The 21057-nt window shown below is 32.5% G+C and overlaps 3 protein-coding genes across 3 annotated transcripts; 1 reads left to right on the top strand and 2 right to left on the bottom strand.

The window, feature by feature from the left end:
* Positions 1-943: 943 nt before the first annotated feature.
* On the bottom strand, positions 944-7094 carry LOC114370006 (protein ABSCISIC ACID-INSENSITIVE 5). The gene is made up of 5 exons (XM_028327291.1): positions 6868-7094; positions 2875-4051; positions 1839-1910; positions 1681-1710; positions 944-1389 (listed from the first exon to the last, which is right to left on the bottom strand). Exons 2-5 carry the CDS (start codon positions 4015-4017, stop codon positions 1291-1293), a joined length of 1344 nt encoding a protein of 447 aa, XP_028183092.1. The 5' UTR covers positions 4018-4051; positions 6868-7094; the 3' UTR covers positions 944-1290.
* Positions 7095-11911: 4817 nt separating this feature from the next.
* LOC114370471 (germin-like protein subfamily 3 member 2) lies at positions 11912-13274 on the top strand. Its single transcript, XM_028327831.1, has 2 exons — positions 11912-12403; positions 12796-13274. Exons 1-2 carry the CDS (start codon positions 12001-12003, stop codon positions 13071-13073), a joined length of 681 nt encoding a protein of 226 aa, XP_028183632.1. The 5' UTR covers positions 11912-12000; the 3' UTR covers positions 13074-13274.
* A 2341-nt stretch (positions 13275-15615) lies between these two features.
* On the bottom strand, positions 15616-20836 carry LOC114372038. The gene is made up of 5 exons (XM_028329422.1): positions 20622-20836; positions 19301-19563; positions 18998-19209; positions 18544-18808; positions 15616-16390 (listed from the first exon to the last, which is right to left on the bottom strand). The coding sequence occupies exons 1-5, from the start codon at positions 20713-20715 to the stop codon at positions 16097-16099; spliced, it is 1128 nt and encodes a 375-aa protein (XP_028185223.1). The 5' UTR covers positions 20716-20836; the 3' UTR covers positions 15616-16096.
* Positions 20837-21057: the final 221 nt, after the last annotated feature.

The raw sequence follows: 21057 nt of genomic DNA, 5'->3' as shown, positions 1-21057 counted from the left end.
TAACAGAGACAAGAAGATAAAATCTCAAGATATAGAGCAGATAATGCGAAACACTTATCTCTATAGATATCTTTTTCCCGATCCAATCGAACAATTTAAAGTATCACGCGCATAGAACCTTCTGTCCAAAAATCAGCCCAATCCAACGGTGAATGAATTCGCAGTTATAATATGAAAAACGCTCTCAAGTGGGTATGCAAAAATTAAGTGATTTTCCTCTTCTTTCTTTCTCTCAATGTTTTGTAACTTTTTTTTTTTTAAGTGAGTCTCTCAGTATCTCACTCTCTAATCCGACCCCACTCCACTTAAATAAGTGAGAGAAAACGGGAGGTCAAAAACCCGAATTATAGGATTAATTATACTTGGATGCATTTAAAATTAAAGTTTTAAAAGTTAATGTAAATTTCATATTTTTATACTCTACTTTAATTAAAATATTTCATCTCTTTTCATTTCAATTCATTCTTACCCCACTTTCGTCTCTTTAAACGAAAGACACCTTCTTAAGTGTCTAAAAAGCAGTTTTATTATGATAACAAGCCGTGATAAAATTATGATCCACTACCAACACTTTCAGCTTCTGTGTCTGTCATACATATTCTAATCAAAATTCAAAATTGTCTTCATATTATAATGCAACCGGCGCCAGAAAATCTCCAATATACATAAACAAGCAATGATCGGGGCAAGAGAAAGTTAAAGCATTAGTAATTTGGTACAATCGTTTAAGTGAAGAATATTAATTTTAGGATTTCATTTTATTTTCTTGAACACGCAGCCAATATTAGTTTCAGTAACTAGCAATAAACTTCTACATGTTCACGCCCTTTGGTTTATTTCATCAACATGAATACGTAAATGGCCATTGCTGAGTGATAATTATTAGCTTACACGCTGAATGATAATTATTAACACACACACACATATATTATATTGCACAATATTAATACAGCCATACAGGCAACTATGATTTTATTTATTTGACATTGAAAATGTCATCAAACTATATATATTTACTATATTCCACTAACTAGTTACTCATTTGAAAAACAGTCATCTAATCCTTGATTGGTCACGAACTTGCTTGAGCAATTGTGTTACTGTTCCCTTTAGTTGGCTTTGGCATTAGTCTCAGTTTTTTCCATGTCATGCTTCCTTCTTGCTTTTGCATCATGGAGTTTTGTTCAAGCAAAACACAAGAATATCCACCACAACCAACTCCTCTATGTACTAAAATCTAAATAAAGAACTGTCATCGGTTACACATGTAGATCCTTAATTTTAATTTACTCATAAAGGGCAACTTAGGGTCTTTCTCAATGATCTCAATTTCTTTTTGGCCTTCTGGGCGTTGGTTTGAACTCTTCCATTCACTTCCTGATCTAAATGCTGCACAAGGTGATTAGAAGTTCAGAACTTAAAACTACAGCTGTTTGGTTAAACTGTAGATAGAAATTTTTCTATAATTTATCCTTATGGGAAATAAAATAATTGATCACATTGTTGTACATACTAGTTAATATTTGTAATTTGCTTGCTAGCCAATATTAATATTAAATATATGGTTCGCATATTGAATTGTTCTTATGGTTATGGAAATTGAAAGGACAACCTTACAATCAAGTTTACCTAAATATAAGAACAAATAAATGTATGTAACTGAATGAGCATGTTAGTTACCTGTTGCTTTCTTCTCCTCTCAAGATCGGCCTAGAGATAGAAGCATGATCCATGTTAGATATGAAATTACTATTAGTACAATAAAGAAAAAGAAAAAAAGAAAAATATTCAACATTATTGATCAAATTATTAATCAAAGTACAATTTAGTAGGCATACCAGAGCTAGTTTAAGTTGGCCGTTCTCTTCTTTCAATTGGTTCAATTCTGCTTCCAGTTCAACAGTGTATGCCTGCCAAGGCAAAAATAGATAAAGGTTATGTCACGCAAAGGAAGGTCATCACTCATCAACAATAATCTGTAGAATATTTACAGATTATGAAATCTAGTTAAGGCAAAATACATATAAATTTCTTAAAATATTTAATCTTGGCCATTCCTTTCTCTTCCACTTCCCCCACCCCCACCCCATTTACATTCAATGGTTCATATAGCTTTTGTGAAGATAAGAATGAATTAACAAGCAAGCATTTTGTTTTATAAAAGTTTAAAATTTGTTAACCCTGTGGTGCAATTTCATTTGTTACCCTGCAGTGCAATTTTATTCCTTCTGTTTGAACGTTTTGGGAAGTTTTATAAGGGCAAGAATTCTCAAAAGTTATCCCTACTTATCTTTCGTGGTGATGATCCCTACTTATGTACCTTTTCCCCCATCACTATTAAACAGTTTATCATTAATTGAAAAAAAAAGAGGCTATTCTCACATCTTTTTACCCTACCCCTTTACACCCTCTCTTTTGTCAATAAAGGAGGAAAAAGTTAATCAATAAAGAAGATGTAAGCAGTAGTGTAAAAGAATATAATGTTAAAAAAAAGGACTGTTATAATTAATCTGCCTAACTCCCTTTACCAAATTATCAGCTGTGGGGGAACTCTCCAACTGAAAACCACAATGCACCTAGGCATGTTGCAGCCAACAAAATGCTCTCCATAACATTCTTATTGACAATTTGACATCATCACAAAACCTATCCCAGTGGCTAGTGCAATGACTTACAAGAATAAATATTGTAAAGGATGAATATATGTATGGCATGTATTCACAAGAAGCAATGCACATTGCACAGTATCTCTAAGAAGTAAGAATCAAATAAGCAGCAAGTATAGTTTTCATAAGATGAATAATTAATAAGACATCTAGCTACATAATAATTAATGCAGTTTGTGAAATCAATCAACAAGGTATATATATATACCTGTTTTCTTGCTCTAGATCTGGCTGCTGATTCTCTGTTCTTGATCATCCTCCTCTGCCTTCTCTCCACCACCTTCTCCACAGGACCATCCAACACCCTCTTTCTCCCTCTCAACATACTCATGTCCATCCCAAACTGCCCACCAGAGTTTTCGCCGGTTCCTATCCCCTCCGGCGAAACCGGGCTAACCGGCGCCACCACTCCCATATTACTCACTGCCGCATAGCCACCGCCACCATTCACCACCCTCCCTCCAAAGCAAACCCCCGGCGCCCCCGGTGGATACCCAACATCCCTCTTTCCATTTCCAGCATACCCTGAAGACTCCGCAATTGCACCACCAACACCAACACCAACACCACCCTGAGGCACCGCCTGGTAAGGCGGTGCAACCACATTTCTACCACCACTGCCAACACGGACGCCACCGGCCATCCCCATCACCGGCCTACCGACAAAAGAAGCCCCCATTGTAGGGTTGTTATTTGGATACATGCCATATTGTTGCACATGCTGATGTGCTGAAGCTTGAACAGGCATTGCAGCCATTCCACCCTGTTCCCTAACTACCCCAGCTTTAACCAAGAAATCCTCCAAAGTCATCTCTCCAAACGTAGGTTGGCGAGGGGCAGATTCGGTATTCTGTACATTATTATTATTATTACTGCCACAATTGTTGTTAGTGTTATTGTTCTGTTGCTGTTGTTGTTGAGATTGTTGTCCTTTGTGTATCTCAGACCAAACCTCGTCCACTGTTTTCCTACACAAAGGTGCAGGAAGTGTTAGAGAACCTTGCCGAGGAAGGCTTGGTTCCTTCCTTATCACACCTTTCTCTGTTGAAGCTTCTAAAGACAAGTTGTTGTGGTTAGAGACGGAATTGTTCAAAACTTGATTCTCTTCTGCACTCCATATGCTGCTGAGGAACTCGTCCATGTTCATGGACCCAAAATTCTTGCCATTCTCCCATAGAGTGTGTTGGAACTCGTCGAGGGTGAGCGAGTATATTGAAGAAGATTGTCTTCCTAGTGATGAGAATGGGTGGTTCTTGTTGTTGTTGTTGTTTTGTTGTTGTTGCTGCTCCTCCAATTGTAGCGGCGATTCTACCTCGTTTTGGGAATTCATCTGAGACTCAGGCACCACCATATGCTCTTCTTGATTTCTCTCTTTTTTCTCTTTGCTGCAAAGAGTTCAAGTCAAACACAACCTCTTAAGTGTTGTTTGTGAAAGGTCAAAAGATGATAATAACTCACCCCCATACTATTCAATCATATTGAGTTAAATCCCTTTATAGAAAAGATAATAATATAGCAACATTATTATGATGGTGATCTTTCTTGTGATGGAAGTAGTAAACTCTGTGTCATATTCAACTTTTCCCACAAAGTCAATGGAGCTACTAACACTAAATTTATTCTCAGTAACTATATTTGGATATCTACAAATCTACTCTTTTCTTATATGATACCAGCATATTATTAGGTATACTATAAAATTCTTATAAAGAAGAGAGAGAATTGTGGAATAAAATACACATGACGTAACAGAGAGAAATAAAAAGAAATAATAAATTCATTAAAGTAAACTGTGAAGATAATTTAATATATTTATTTTAGTTTTATGGTTACAAATAAATTTTTTCACTTTTTCTTTTTAGTCATTCATTTTAGCTTTATGACGAAGCATACCCAATTTTGTTCAAATGTAAGAACACAAGTTAGTAAGAAAAAACATACCAGTTTATAGATATTTTTTGTTAATTCTTATTTTGTCATTGTGTTACTAGAGTCTAGATATAAATACAAATAGCACAATCAAAATGACGGAAACGTGTCAATCATCAGTGATGAGCTGCTTCAAGACAACAACGCCAGTTTCGCTTGTGGATGTTGCGCGAGAATTACACACAGATATTTTCCATTTCTTAGGTCTATCACTAATGCCACTGTAGTGACAATTGTACAATATCCATGACTTTTAAAATAAATAAAAAAAAATCATCATAAAAATTAATAAATTTACCATGTATTTGTCCGAACATAACATATTTTCTCATAAACAAATTGCACCTTAATTTTATGAGTGATTATATTTTACAGCTAAATGCTCTACACTTCTATGAATAATGAAAACAGCACTGCATTCTGGTGAGCGCAACAATATCAACGGTTAGTATTCAATGAAATAAAAAAAGAAAGAAACAAAGAAAACTTTGAAATAATATAAAATTGAGTTGGAGAGTTGTGCCTTTCCCAGAGAATCAACTCCTTTTTCCTTTGTCGGGTGCAACAAAGCATATGAAAATATTTTGCGTAACATTTACTATTATCCAAAACTAGATGATGGAGATACAAATGTTGATCTTGATTCTTGTTCCACTGAGGAGAAATTTTTTTTTTCTCCACTGAATCCCACTTACAAATTACTACAAAGTCAAGAATATTATGAGTATCGAGTAGCACGGAAAGTTGGAACCTGCACCGCTACCCTTTGTCTAGTGCCTATAAATATCGAAGCAACTACCGGTTTTATTGGCATATAACAGAGAAGTGCAGTAGGTAATAGGTATGGACCTCCATAACCATTACTGTTGCACCAAATGGAGAGCTAAAGATATAGATCTACAACCTTGTTATATTTTTTTTTCCCGCAAGAATTAAACAAGATCTTACACATTCTACTTAATCAACATTCTGTTTAATCAATTAAACTAGAATTTCTTAATTATTAAGATCATGTTTGAGTGCATATTTGATTTACAGTTTTCAACTTATTGTGATGTGCACTCCAAATACAGATCCATCGAATAATAAAAACAAAAATAATGATTTTAATCATTTTGCAAAAGTTTTTTTACCTCAAAAGTCACAAAAACAACAGCAATGATTTTGATCATTTGCAAAAAAAAAAAAAAATTCTCCTCAAAAGTCATTTTCTACTTGATTTTCAAACATGCTATGATTTTCAGAAGCTTTAGAAAATTAGGGTAATTTTTGCGTAAACTTCTCTGTAAATGCTAATAAGAAAAGAAAAAGATAAAATGCAATACGTTTGAAAATAATCTATGAAGTTTAATACTATAAGTTATAAATTAAGCTTACTTTTTTTTCTTATACAAGTTTATAGACAAATTTCAGTATTTCACTCTTTAGGTGCCTTACGAAGGTTATAGTAATAACAATAATAATAATAAACAATTCAAAAACATGTCATCCCTTAAATATCATGTTCACATTAGGCACCGAAAATACCAAGTGGCTCAAATATTGATATGATATTGACAAAAGTTTATTTTTCAGCACAGTCATCAATTAGTAAAAAAAACTGTTATATGAATTTTAGTAATTATTATAAAAATTAAGAAACTTATTAAAAATAAAAAAGTATAGTGATTGAATGAGAATACATTTTTATTGAAAAAAACACACATGTTAAAAAAAACTTGACATGGAATACTCGAAAGAAGAAGAAAAACATAATGAAAAACGAGATTAAGGTATACCAAACCAGCTGATCCAATAAAAAAATAGCTGATCCAGTCAACAATTAATTAATCATTGTAATACTCTCTCTACACTTTCTATTATTAATTTAAATTTATAAAAAAAAGTATAAAATCATTAGTAAAACTCAATAAATAAGAAATGACACCCTAATTAAATTTTTTTATTAAATTTCAATCCACAATATAGAGTGTATTAGAAAATGTAAAATATGCATGCTAGCTACTACCAAATCCTAATGCTTGCACAGTTGCAAGAACATTCAAATAAAGAGAATTAAATCCCACAAAATCAAACCAAAAACATCAGCTACCAACTTAAGGACCGAACATGCATCCTGTGTCTTTGTTAAATCTGTATCTTATTATTCAAACCAAAAGATAGAAAGAAACCAACCAAGGTGCAATGAAAAACACAGGATCAACAGGTATACATATACAATTACATTTCACAATAAAATAAAATAAAATAAAAAACAGAGAAAAAGAGATACCTGAAAACAACACCTTCACCCAAAAATGCTAGTAAATGATGATCCTAAGCGAAACACGTTCCTTGCGTACCCCAAAATAAATTTAGAGAGTGAGGGTGTGAGGAAGTGAAAAATAAGAGTTTTTGTTTTAGATGTTTTTCAAAATGGTGGCAGCACTTACACAGTGTATATATGTTCAAACTCACAAACAAAGACGCCACAAAAGCTAGCACAGCGTTATTATTATTATTATTATTAAAGAATAAAAGAGTTGTTAAATGACGCAACGTATTATATATAAATTGTGGAATTTAGATTGTCCCATGTAGAGAGCAAAAAAAATCAGAGACCAAACATTGCAGCTTTCGCCACGTTAAGGACAGGTGTCGTTTATGTAACCTAGTTTTGGTGAAGACACTGCTTTCAGCTCAACACGTATACGTACCCTTTAATTTGTTAATTTCTTTCTCCTTTTTTTTCTTCTTTTTTTTCCCTTAGAAATTAATGTGAGTGTGTACGCTTTGATTGTGAGGTATTGGATGCTACGACAAACCACGAAGAGGATATGTATTTGTGGTGAACAACATACCTTGGTAGTGGTGATTTATGAATCTTTTTCAGTTAATTACTTTCTATGCCATGGCAATTTTCTTGGGCGATATAGTTTTTCCGCATTTTCTCTGTTGTGTTGTGTTGTAGAATGAGACATATATAATATATAAGTGACTAGTTTCGCTTTTTTCTTTTTGAAATAAAGTTTGAATGCAAACATTTCGATAAGGGAAGATAATATAGTTAAATAATACTTTAAGTGCATGTTTAAATTAGTTTAGAAAACAATTTTATAGAGAACTTTAAAATGATTATTTTTTGAGAACTTCAAAATGATTATTTGTATGAAGAAGTATTTATAACACCCACAACCTATTTTTTTTTTTCAAAGGAGCCACAACCTATATTAAATAATGAATTCAAAATAGGTAGGTTCAACTAGTTTAATCGAAAATAAATTCTTTAATTTATTGCTGTGATCAAAACTTTTGTTGCATTGATCAATCGGTGGTCACAAATTAATTAGTAACCAACTTATTTTATTATAATTTTGCACAATTTGAAAAAATTTATAAGAGGAATCACATTGATGATAGATGACTGACAAGAAAAAGGTTAAATTATAATTTTTTCATAATTTCTTAAAGTCATATTTTTTATTTTTTTTAGATTTTAATTGTAATATTTAATTCTCTTAATTTTATAAATTAATAATTTTAGTCTTTCTGATATTCTGGTAAGAGTTTACTAATTTGCTTCTCTATACACATCTCTTTTACCTCACCTCTATTATTGAATCATCTTACCAATACTAACACCATATTAGAGTTTATAATCTTTTATTAAAGTTTTTTTAAATAATTCATAATTTAATATCTTTGATAATCATAATTATTAGTTAATAATCTATCAGAGAGACCAAAATCGTAAATTTATAAAATTAAAAAGACTAAATATTATACTTAAAAATTAAAAGAATCAAAATTATGAATTCAAAAAACTAAAGAGATGAAAATTACAATTTAACCTAAAAATAAACTCTTATTTTGATTTGGTAAAAGACATGGAAATGCTCTATCTCATACTCGTAGACTTGCTAAGCTAGCATTTCATTTTCATGATTGTTGTTGTACAAAAGACATGCACCATCAGATATCCTGTCTATATATTTTGGAATCTGATGTAATGGCTTTGTCATCTGAGAGTGTGTTTAAATTATAGTTGCATTCAACTGAATTCACATTTAATTCAATCCATCCCTCACACAACTTTTATGTTTGCACATTGTTTCTAAACACACACCAAATAATATGATATCAATCTTTAGAAAAAGAAATAATTGTTATCAAAATCAACTAATTTAACATATATGTCATTTTGTAACTAAATAAACATATAAAAGAATTTTACATTATTAATACCTGTATTATTTATTTATCATTTTGTACGCTTTTTTTTTCTTATCTTGTTGTCCTATTTTCTTGATCTAACTTTTCCACCCATTACATAGTTTTCCGTATATATGTTCCTATCTAATAGAATAGTTATAGAATATCAATATATAATATTTATAATTATATTATTATGCAATATCTCATATTATTAGTGTAAAATCACAATTTTTATATCAACAATTTAATTTTCAATAAATGAAATTCAGATACTAATACTTATGGTGTATAATAACAAGAAGCATGACACAGAAACCCAGAAAGCAGAAATGTTTGACGCGGTCGAGTGAAACCCTTTCTACTGTTCTAATGCACTCAAGAATCTATTGCGACCAAGATGCATGCCCCATACATATGTCTCTTTCTGATGTAGAAACAAGATGCACATGCATGGCATGGCATATCCTGCACACGTACGGAAGCATGAAAACGTGCTTCCTCTCAAACAAGACATCTTTTCCCACGCGTGAGATTCCCAATCTGGGAGATTATGGGCTGGCCTTGCTCTCTCACCATGGCCCAAGCATATTCTGGGCCCCAATACTAAAATCAAACATATGGGATTTCAGGTTGTTGCTACCTGCACCCTATTATGTTTTACCTGCACCTCCATGATTTTCAATATCTCAAAATTACCCTGCTACTTCTTCTTCTTCACCCCCTAACACTGTACCTCCTTCGCCTCTACTTCTCCCGTCACTCTTGTTTTATGTTGCAATTAATACCTGTTATTACACGTTACATGATATACAAGATAGCTTTCAAAAGTTTAACTTCAGAAAGGAAAAGAAAGAGGAAGAATGAAACTTGTAACTTTAACACAATTCTAGTGATAGTACAAATAGTCAGGCCATGGAAATAAAAACAAATTCAAAGAGACTACAGAGACAATACAACCAAGTGAAATAATGAATTAAGGACAGAAAGAAAACATGGGTGCAGCAAGCATGGGTCAACATTTCACTAAGTTTGAAGCCCACCAAATATAAAGGTCATGCTTTTCTCACACTCCTTTTCTCTAATTTCACACTCATACTTGTTTATTTATTTTTGTTTACAAAAATTTCCTTGTCTAAAACAAATTCTAGTTGTGTAGTATACATATTGATTCGTTAAAAATTGTGGCACTGGATCGGACAAGTGTAATTTTCATGTTTGATTGAGAAAAAATCATGGATGACACAAATGAAAAATGAAAAGATGGACAACACAAAAACCCATTTTTTTTGTTATTCAATAAATTATTGGACAACTTTTTATCTCAAATACAAATTATTAGAAGACAAAACTATCCGTTTTATCTTAAATACAAGCAATCCATATAATAAAAGATAAATAGATAGCTACTTTAGTGCCGTGAATGCAAGAGATATACAAGAAGCAGCTTCAATTATTTTTCAAAATGTTTCCAATTTCTTTCTTATTAATTAGCTGATGAATTTCAATTCACCAAAAAAAAAAAATAGCTGATTAATTTCTAAGAATAATCAAGGCTTAGTTCCATTGGCCATTTATTTTCCATGGGCTTTTAGCTCAAAGATGCAGAGTTGCAGATTTATTTTATTTTTTAACAACGAGGACAACAAAGTTCGAATTGACTTATATTAAAAAAAGTTTGAATTTATAACTTTGTATAATCTACCCAAATTTTGACTCTTAGACCTATCCTAATGTGTTTCCGCTTTCCGGTTACCATTCATATTGACACAACAACGTGTAAAAAATAAGTAACAAATTCGATCATATATAATGATTCACATGCATAGACTTTCTTCCCTCTAATTGTCTTTTTTTTTATATCTGAAAAGTTTAGGTATATTAAATCTCAGAAGTTCATCATGCGACAAAATTCGTTAAATATTTATAAAAATACTTACATATTATTTATCAATAAAATTTTCACATCAATAACATGATTGGAACTCACATCTTATAAATCCTTATAAGATATGAGTATAATTTTTATGAATTGGATCAATTTTTATTCATATTTTTGTTTTCTTTTCAATTGAGACGCATGTATAAAATAAAATGCATTCCACAATCCTACCACTCAACAACAGTATTATATATACTTAATTTGTCTCATTTTATAGGCTTAAACAGTATTAAGTACAGGACCACGATCCCCTCCCTCCACTAATATTGCTGACAAATAATCACGTCACCGATGCGTGGATTAAAGTTCATCATTCTAATTTTGCCAACTCGATCGCATGCCTAGCTTCCTTCACATACAAGCAAAGCAATGAGAACAGCACATTACATACAATCGATGGATGCATGGCACGAGCACATGAATTCAATGGCTCACTAATGTAACAACGTGGTGGTGCACGCAGAGAGAATTTCCTGTTTAATTAAAACACAGATTCCTAATTAATCATTCTAATCATGGTTGTTGTCAGCGCCGCTTTATACATGGCGTGGAATAGCCTATGATTTAATCGCTTTTCATTAATTTAAATAAGTACTTATAATCCTACGGATGAAAATAAATAAATTCTTATAATACAGCAAATCACGTACTTGTAATAAAAATCGACCATTAGTACGTACGTAGGACCTTATATGCTTGAATCATGGTTTAGAAACATTAATTAATGTGAGTTGGTATAATAAGTGATTAAGGATTCTGAGTTAACTATATATCATCTTTCTATGGAACGAGTTTGATTTTTCTATATCTTACTAAAATCTTATAACTGGTGGATAATTATTTTCAGGAGATCTTTAATTTTAGTACTGAGAAACTAATTGAATAAGGGTAAAATTGATGATTGCCATTTAGATCTATCCAATAATCCTTTACGTCTTTGATGGAAACCTCAATATGTCATTGACATTCTACCCTGTAATATTGAGTACTTCATATTGAACTAGTTTTAATACCAAAAGAAACATTAATTGCAGAATATGTGCCTAAGATCCTGTAATAAAGCTCTTGCATCTTATACCATGTAATCATTCCAAGAGCGTAGTGCAGTTCATTTAAAAAGCTTCTTAAATATTAAAATATATCACATGAGATATCCATTTCATTTTTCTATATAATCCACCTCAACACACTCTTTGTTCAACACGCAAGTTTAGCCAATACAATACTGAACCAGAAAAGGAAAGAGGCAAAAGAACAAAAGAGATCTGAAAAATGTTTTCAAGAAACACCCTTTGGCTTTTCCTTGCAATTTTCTCCCACAGTGTGGCCATTTCATTTGCCTCTGACCCTGATCCAGTCCAAGACTTCTGCATACCAAACCCAAGATTTGGTGCCATCAAAACAGCACATAACATGCACTACATTCTCCCATGCAAGAACTCCTCCGAGGTCATCACTGAGGACTTTGTCTTCTCAGGACTCACAAAAGCCTCAGAGAACTTCTCAAACACAGGCCTAGCTGTGGTCTCAGCAAACCCTACCAATTTTCCAGGGCTCAACACTCTAGGCTTGTCTTTCGCGCGAGCTGACATCGAAGTTGGTGGCATCAACCCACCCCATTTCCACCCCCGAGCCACGGAGCTGGTTCATGTGCTGCAAGGAAAAGTGTACTCAGGTTTTTTTTTTATCAGCAAATTAATATTAATTGTTAATTATCAGTATCTCATTTTCCATATCTTTTAATGTTTTAATTTTCTATTTTTTGCCCAAAAATAATTAATGTTTTAAGATTTTAAAGTCCAATTAATACATTTTTCTTAGAAATACCCTTATTCAATACTCATTACTAATGGTATAACTACCAAATATCAAGGTATTGAATAAGAATTTTAATTCAAATATAATCATTTTTAGTTTCATTAAATATTTTCGAATGTATATGTAATAATCTTAAACATTAAGTATATACTAGTTTTTTATGTTAGTGGGGACAATTCGTAGTGAGGATCTCTTCCTTCTTTCTTTGTTTTTGGCTACTAAATCAATCTTACAATCTCGTGTACTCAGGTTTTGTTGATTCCAACAATAGGGTGTTTGCTAGAGTGCTTGAACAAGGAGAGGTCATGGTGCTCCCTAAAGGGCTAGTGCACTTCATGATGAACGTTGGTGATGAACCTGCCACATTGTTTGGAAGCTTCAATAGCCAAAACCCTGGTATTCAGAAGATACCTTCTGCTGTGTTTGGCTCAGGGATTGATGAGGAGCTTCTGCAGAAGGCTTTTGGATTGAGTTCTAAGCAGATTGGGATCTTGAGGAAAAAATTTGATCCCAAGACATCAAGGTAGATAAATAATTAATATAAAGGTAGTTCCTGTTGGTCTATTTACCTTTCAGGGTTTGAGTCATATCTTGGGGTTTAAGTTTTCTTGCTTCTTTCTTTGTTTTGAAGAGTTTTCAACCCCCTGTCCCACTTTTTGTGTCTCGTTGTAGTATTACAATACTATATAAGTGAAGAATATGATTGGTCACACTATCTTGTATTGAAACTCTGAAGCAGCAAAGAATCCATCCCTTCTCTCTCCCCATAAAGTTAATTAATAAGATTCAAAAAAAAAAAAGATAGGAAAATTTTCAATTAAGATACTTAATTGTTTTTATTGTTGTTCTCTAATTAAAATTGGGCGTTCATCTCAATGATTTTTATATATAATAAAAAATTGTATTAAAAATCATAATTTATCAAAAGTAAAATTCTAATTTTGATCGGATAATAATACTAACAAACTCATTGGCGGAGTGAATCAAACCAAAATTAAAATAAGATGTAAAAGTATAAGTTTTATACTATTTTATTATTAATTTCACTCATTTTTTCTCTCTTTTACCTTTACCAAACATAGGAGTAAGGAGTTATATTATATATGTAAGGTTTGCCCCCAGAAGCTGGGTAATTAGACTTTTGGGTGGTGAACTAGTGATATTTTTTTTTAATATATCTTGGGTGGTGATATTTTAAAGGAATGAAGGTTGCTTAAGCACATGATGATATATGATTTATGACAAGGAATAGTGCTGCGTGGCAACCTAATGAGCTGCTAACTATTTTTTTACACCCCAAATACTTCAAAAGTCGTCATAGGCTTTTTGCAAGAGATGATAGCAATCATAAGGCTTTGCCAATTAAGAAAAACATTTTAGGCAACACTGCCAAAACAAACACATGACATCATGAAGCTTCAAAATCTATAAATTAATGAGAAAACAGCATTTTTTTTATTCTTTAATTTGTTGGCAAGTGGAGGACATGGTTTTGATTACAATTCAGAAAAGCCGAAGCTATGCCTATCGTGAGACACCCAGCAACGCGCACGAATTATTCTTTCGTATGCTACAAATTTACTTCTGAATTCTTATGGGTGGCATTATGTTTGGCATTACACGTGACATGGAAAAGGGTGAAATCGACTAAAAACATTATTGATAATTATATATCCCTCTTTCTAGAATTTAGAAAGAATTCAAGTTCAGACAAATAACACTCAGTATTCTGTACCTTTTTCATATGACTCATACAGACGTTTTAGGTTATTAGTATAATGTTTTAATTAATTAAATTAATGAGTCAATTATATTATAAAATAAATAATATTATTATATATAATATTAAAATTTTTAATGTATATTTAATACGCATGTAAATTTAAATAATAAATTTTATGACAATTAATTTTAATATAAATTATACGAATTATTTAATCCGTATAATTTTTTATAAATAAATAATATTTACTATTATAAAATTTAATATATATTAAAATTTGTAATAGTAAAAAAATTTAATGCACAAATGAGTTATTTAACATATTAATAATTTAAAAAAACAAAATTTTAAGGAATTAAAAAAATAAAAATAAAAAACCAAAAAACCAATACGGATCAAATTGATTCATATGTGAAAAATCTACTTACGAATCACCACTCAGCCAGAAAAAGTAACTTAAAAAGGAACAACGAGTCAGGGACATTTTGGATATTAATCAAAAATGCTGAGTGCACCTAACAACATCCAAACAAAGAAAAACACTCACACAACCTTAATGCGCTGACCCAATAACTAAATCTCAAAAAGATATTTACCGAGAACCCTTAAACCGTGAATGAACCTAAATATGAAGAAGTGTATTTCACAAGATATTTTATTTAATTTTTAGTCTTTTTATTAATTACAAAATTTATTTGACTATTGGACAAATAAATTTTTTTTAGTAGTTTTTTACTTTGTATATTTATTTCCTTTTTGTCTTTAGATATTTATTTGATTTTTTAATATTTTCTATTTAAAGTCAAATTTTATTATTTTTTTATATAATTTTATATTTTTCAACTGCTGTAACATGTAATTTTATCAAACACTTATAATTTAATAAGATAATTTTTTAATTTTTATCAACTAATTTTTCAATTTTCAATTAACTTTTTAATTAATTTTATCAGATGCATTGTAAAGAATTTGATAAGATTTTTGTCCAAAGTCCGAACAATATCCTCCAAGAAACATCAAAATAACCAAATCAAGAAGCATATATAGACATAATGGGATTGAATATATTCTCTCTATCTGTGATCCTCCATTTGCAAATCAGAGTAATTTGAACGTCAAAATCCTTGCAAGCACACCACTGAAGTCTATGGAAATTTCATTCGAATATTTCAATTCCAAACACTGGTGCTGAACATAACCATGCTTGCTTTGGATGATGGGTGTTCAATTTAGATCATAACATGAACTATTTTTCCTTTTTTTCTCATCTATTTATCTATCCCATCATCTATATCTGTCAGTTGTTTTAATATATGAACCACAAACTTTACAGACATTTAGAACCGTTGAAAAATGAAAATAATTAGGATGTGTCCAAATTAATGTCAAGTACATGGCGTTGAGGATTGATTTCTGCTATAGAACAATCAGGCATTTAAAAGCCAAGCAGAGTGAGCGTTGATAAGAATTGAATCATTGTGAACATTGTTCTGCTTCCAAATAATAACCCAAGAAGTCTAAAACTGGTTTTGCAAAATAGTGATGTTCATCGCCATTGTGTCAGCTTGAGAGTAACTTGAACAAGTCAACTTCTGTTAAATAACTTCCCACACAAAAGAGTAAAGTTCATATAATTATTAAGAAGTAATAGGATTCTTCCTACCATTAAGTGTACTCAAATATTGTTCAAAGTTGATCATACATCATTCTGTTCAACAGTGAATTCTCCAAAACTGAGATATTAAATGCCGAAACTGACCTGAGATAGACAGTAACCAATATAGAAGCCGCCAACTTCGCACTGACAGTAACTAACATAGAAGAAGCCTACTTTGCACGTAAAAGTGACTTAATGATAGTATCACTCATACCATCAGCATGAGCAAACATGTGACCAGAACCTTGGAGTTCATGATAGTGAATCCATGGAAGCTTTTGCGCTATGTATCGTTGCAATGTAACTGGAACCATCAGATCCTCATCTCCATGCCAAAGATGGACAGAGCCTTCATTATTTGGAAATGGGTTTTCAAGATCAAGGGGACTATATTCCCAGTTACCGAAACCAATATTTAAGTCGCGGTGGAGGGTTTCATAATCACCTTGCTGTCTTACCTGTGCCTATTGAAGCCACACAAAAAACAAAATTTATAAATCTCTATAAAGAATTGAGGTAAGAAACTGATGTTTAAGGGACTTAAAAGAGCTAAAACTTTTCCAAGCCAAATATGCTAACAGAAACAAGGCATGTTGTTAGATATTATGAGAGGAAATTATTTAGTTGAAGACAACTACAGAACTTCAAGCACGCTCAATTAAAATGAGGCTAATCAAATTCAATGGTTCAATTAATAAACCACCATTTCTTTATTAGTGGAAGAAATTCAGGGCACTTACGAAAGTAAAAAGTTCCTTTAGCATTAGTCAGATAACTGAAAAATCAAATATCAAAAGGGCATGTAACAAAGCACTATCAAATCAAACTGTGTGCACAAGTAACAAATTGTCTTGTTTCAACAAAAATATACATGGCAAAAGTCTTTCCCCTGTAGGTTGGATAAACTACACAGATTAAATGATGTCATAGTGCAATGCTTCAACACGAAATAGCATGCATAAAAATTTAGAATTTCTGCATCCCTTAATTACAGTGGAACCTTTAAAATTCAATTTGTTACTCAAAGATCCATCACAAATTGTGAAAGAACTCAATATAGTATCTGTGAAATCAATAAACTTTAGGAAGTTATCCGTGGGATGCAGAGAGAAAAATTGACAAACACAAGACAATAGCTACTTGAGAAATACAAGACAATAATATCATGAAGATTGATTTACCTGCTATGCCAACCTAACAAGGTCACAAGTGGTAGTGCTCTAACAATTTTCTAAATAAGTAGCTTACGTAATTTGAAGATAAAAGAATTAATAGAATGAGGATCTTATAGGAGCCATGCACAAAAAGTCTCGAGCACAAACAAACATTTTGCGTCTCTGATAAAAAGTGCTTCAAAATATTTATCATGCAACTCATTTATTCTGCTTCCGCAGATGATGTATCTGTAAAAAGATATCAAGTTCCAACAATAAAGTGATACTCCACAGTCCATATTGCAAGCTATTCATGGATACAGGGTAAGTATTTCTATCATATATCAATTTTATTGATTAATTATTGACTTAATTACACTTTTGGTCCCATTACTATCTTTGAATTTGGTCCCCCCCTCCCCCAATTTTTTTGTTGTGAATTTGATCCTCCCACTATTTTAAGTGTGCATTTTTTTTATTCGTTAAATTAACATTCAATATTTAATAGAAATGCTGACATGGATGTGCAGTAGAGTGCCAAGATAGCAATGTCATTAAATACTGGGAATGTCAAGTTAGAGGGCGAGTCCTGCCGCAACAGTAAAGTTGTGCCTTGGTAACTGGCTGGTCATGGGCTCCAATCTGGAAATAGCCTCTTTGCCTATACGAGGGGAAGGCTGCGTACGATTACCCTCCCCCTAACCTTCGCAAAGAGAGGAGCCTTAAAGGCACCGGGGTATGTTATTTTTTATTGAATGAAAAATTGATGAATGGATCAAAATTACACAGTTAAAATGGTAGGAGACAAAATATGCGAAAAAATGGGCAGGAGGATTCGAGAAATGACGATAGTAGGAAGACCAAAAGCACAATTAAGACTTGATTATTACAAAATGCATGAATGACATGATCCAAACCAAATACTTGGGAAACAAGATATTATTTAGAAGTCTAATATTTGCCTACAAATGCTGCATCTACTCCAAAATTGATGCCAACATAATGCCTCAATAATCATAGTTTAAATACTACAGTCTATATTTCTGTGTATCATATATCTTTTAATAGTCGTAGTTGTAAGCAAAGACAAACTGTTGTAGCTATTAATTTCAAAAGTTATGAAACTTTTTTTTATCAGTATAACATCAAAAACAAAAACACAGTATGCTTACAGAGAATTCAGAAACATTAGGTGTTGAGAATTGTTTACAACCAATTTCAAAAAATGCAGACATCCACTTACAAAAACTGAAAAACACTTTTTTTGTGGTCAAATTCCAAGAGAATATATTCACAACCTTAATTTGTGCAGTTGGTGAGAGTTCTGATCTTTGACAAAACAATGATCAACATATCTCAAAATCAAATAAAGTTTTATGAATTTAACCAATACAAATTTAACAGCTAAATCACACACTGAATGGATTCACAATTTTGTAATCACCTAAACGCTGGATACTTACCACATAACTCTTTCTATTAGACATCTTAGGCACAAGTTCTTTGTCTTGATGAGAAAGGTTATCTGGACTATGAGCAATTGCAGTAGAGGCAGGGAACCATCTTTGAGTGTTCCACCAGTAAGTTAGCCACGGTATGTAGTGAGCAACACGAAGTGCCCATCGGTCTTCTAATTTTTTTTTAGAAAATGCTTCAGTAGTTAAGTTTGCAGGAAGACCAGGCCACCAGTAGTTCACAACGGGGCTTATGAGTACTGCACCTGCCAGCCTGTCAGCATTGAAATATGTTTTACAAAGAGAGGTTGACAGCTGTGTCTCACACCACTAACATGTATAGGCAAGCAAGTCGATGTGAACATAACAAAAGAGCGAATGATGCAAAAGGAAAAATAATAGTGATATGTTTTTAAAAAACAATAGTTTTAACAAAACAACAAATAACCATGATAAGTCATACCTGTTAGGTATGTACTTAAGGCAGTTCCAAACAACTTGTCCACCCATGGAGACACCAACTACATAGAATTTGGACCCCAATCCCAGGTGATCTGCAAGCTCTTCTATATCTAAAGCAAGGCTTTTTAAAGTACGATTTGGATCAGGATCACTTTCCCCATAACCAGGTCTGTCGAAAGATACAATGTAGAGCCCCAGCTCCTCAACAACATCCTGGAAAAACCCATCTTAAATATAATAGTACAAACAACAAAGATATTAGAGAATGCTATGAACGACAAAAAAATGTAACATTAATAATTACCGGCGATAGGGTATTGGCAACCACAGTATCATGCCTGCAACAATCAAAAGCATGGACAGAGATGATTTTATACTTGGCTGCATCCTTTGGAACGCCATGCTCTTTGTATGCCAAATGCCTTCCGTCTCTTAATTTGATTCTTGGTGCTGTTATAGGCGGTCCATCAGAAGTGCCACATATCTTGGGAGCGGGAGGTTGAATAACCTGATAAGCCCATGCTAAAAACCCAATAAACAACACTGCTAGTGCTGTTCCAAGAATTCCTAAGAGATCATAATACCAAATTAAAAAGACAGATGAATACAACTTAAAACATAAAGATTAAACAACAATTTGCAGTCCATAACTCAGGCATGAATATCAAAATACAACTTAATAATTACCCTAAGATACAATACAGGTGAGACTAGCTATAAAACTCCTACAGCCAACAAGGGTTGGTTCTGTTGGCAATGATCGAAGCAAGATACTTAAAATTGCTTAGGTTGGACTCCTCCTACCATAAATCCCCCATAGCAAGCAATTTGTAAGTACCATTATAAACTTGGGATAAGGCTTGTAGCATACCAGGATTAGGAATGGGATACTCTCCTCTCCCTAAACTTTAGCTTTACTAATAAATAAACCGCTTATAAAGAAAAGGGATGGACAAAATAAAAGGTCACCAACTCTATTGATAACTAACAATAATTTAATTAGAATGCATTGCCAGTGCAAAGATTTATTTACATAGTAATCCAATCATCGATTACCAATTCATTATGTTGACTTTTGCAAAAAATTCTTTCAAAGTCATATCTAGAGTGATTTCTGATCGGTTGCCAGTGTAAAAAGTTGTACAGCAATAGTTTATAATTAAACTTAAGTGATAATAAATGATATGTAAGTATGAGGAAAGGAATATCATAATTCGTAAGCAACTAATAATGCCGCAGGCTCAATTCAAGCCATAACTATTGAACTGACACACAATCGATGGTCCATTTTACGTGTCCAAACAAAACAATCTGTAACAAGAGGGTCTATCTCAGTTGTTACCTGTCTTCTTCGATTCCTACCGATAAAAAAAAACAAAAAACAAAAACAATCTGCATCTATCTATACTTCTAGAAAAGAGAATTATCCACCCTGATTAAAACAAGCGCTGCGAAAAGCTCCCCAAGCATCCTCGGTGCCCATCAAACAAACAAACAAAATGTTTGGGATTAATATCCTCATTTCTAACTATTGATGCAGCACGACCCAGAAACATTTACAGCTTAAAATGCAATAAAAAACGAAACTTTAACGAAGGGTGAGTGGAATTACGAAGAGATAGTACCCGATGGGAGGGAAAGGGAATTGGTTTTCTTTGCCCTTCTGGTGTGGGCCCGAGCTGATGCAGCAGAAATTTTTCTGTTCACTCCGGTGGCCATTTTGAGAGAAGAAAGACCCACCCACCAACAACGGAGGCCTCAAAGTAGAAACAGAGACAGAGACAAAGATCTAAGACCTGGGAGAGCGGAAAGTTAGAAATTTAGACAAGGCGATGATGGGTTGGACATCATTATCCTTAATTATTAGTATTAAGTAATTAATTAATAATATGGAGTTAGATTGCTCATTTTATGTTATGGTAACTTTTATCAATTAATTTTTATAATTTTGTAAATTTTATTATCTAGCTTTTGTTTTCGTCAATTTTATCACCTAATATTTTAATTTTACACATTTTATTATGATTGACATGTTAAACAAAATGTGAGTCTTGGTTTGGT

The sequence above is a fragment of the Glycine soja genome, chromosome 10, assembly GCF_004193775.1.
Source record: "Glycine soja cultivar W05 chromosome 10, ASM419377v2, whole genome shotgun sequence".
Lineage (NCBI taxonomy): Eukaryota > Viridiplantae > Streptophyta > Magnoliopsida > Fabales > Fabaceae > Glycine > Glycine soja.
Note: the sequence above shows the minus strand (reverse complement) of the source record. Positions and strands in the feature narration are given on the sequence as shown.

Bases quoted from the DNA above. Each gene is read 5' to 3' on its own strand.
- LOC114370006 (XM_028327291.1), bottom strand. From the start codon at position 4,017: ATGGTGGTGCCTGAGTCTCAGATGAATTCCCAAAACGAGGTAGAATCG. The intron at 1,911-2,874 runs GTATATATATAT...TTGCCTTGGCAG, and splicing joins GATCTAGAGCAAGAAAACAG to GCATACACTGTTGAACTGGA. The intron at 1,711-1,838 runs GTATGCCTACTA...TTCTATCTCTAG, and splicing joins GCCAACTTAAACTAGCTCTG to GCCGATCTTGAGAGGAGAAG.
- LOC114370471 (XM_028327831.1), top strand. From the start codon at position 12,001: ATGTTTTCAAGAAACACCCTTTGGCTTTTCCTTGCAATTTTCTCCCAC. The intron at 12,404-12,795 runs GTTTTTTTTTTA...TCGTGTACTCAG, and splicing joins GCAAGGAAAAGTGTACTCAG to GTTTTGTTGATTCCAACAAT.
- LOC114372038 (XM_028329422.1), bottom strand. From the start codon at position 20,715: ATGGCCACCGGAGTGAACAGAAAAATTTCTGCTGCATCAGCTCGGGCC. The intron at 18,809-18,997 runs GTATGACTTATC...CAATGCTGACAG, and splicing joins CTTAAGTACATACCTAACAG to GCTGGCAGGTGCAGTACTCA. The intron at 16,391-18,543 runs GTAAGTATCCAG...TGGCTTCAATAG, and splicing joins CTAATAGAAAGAGTTATGTG to GCACAGGTAAGACAGCAAGG.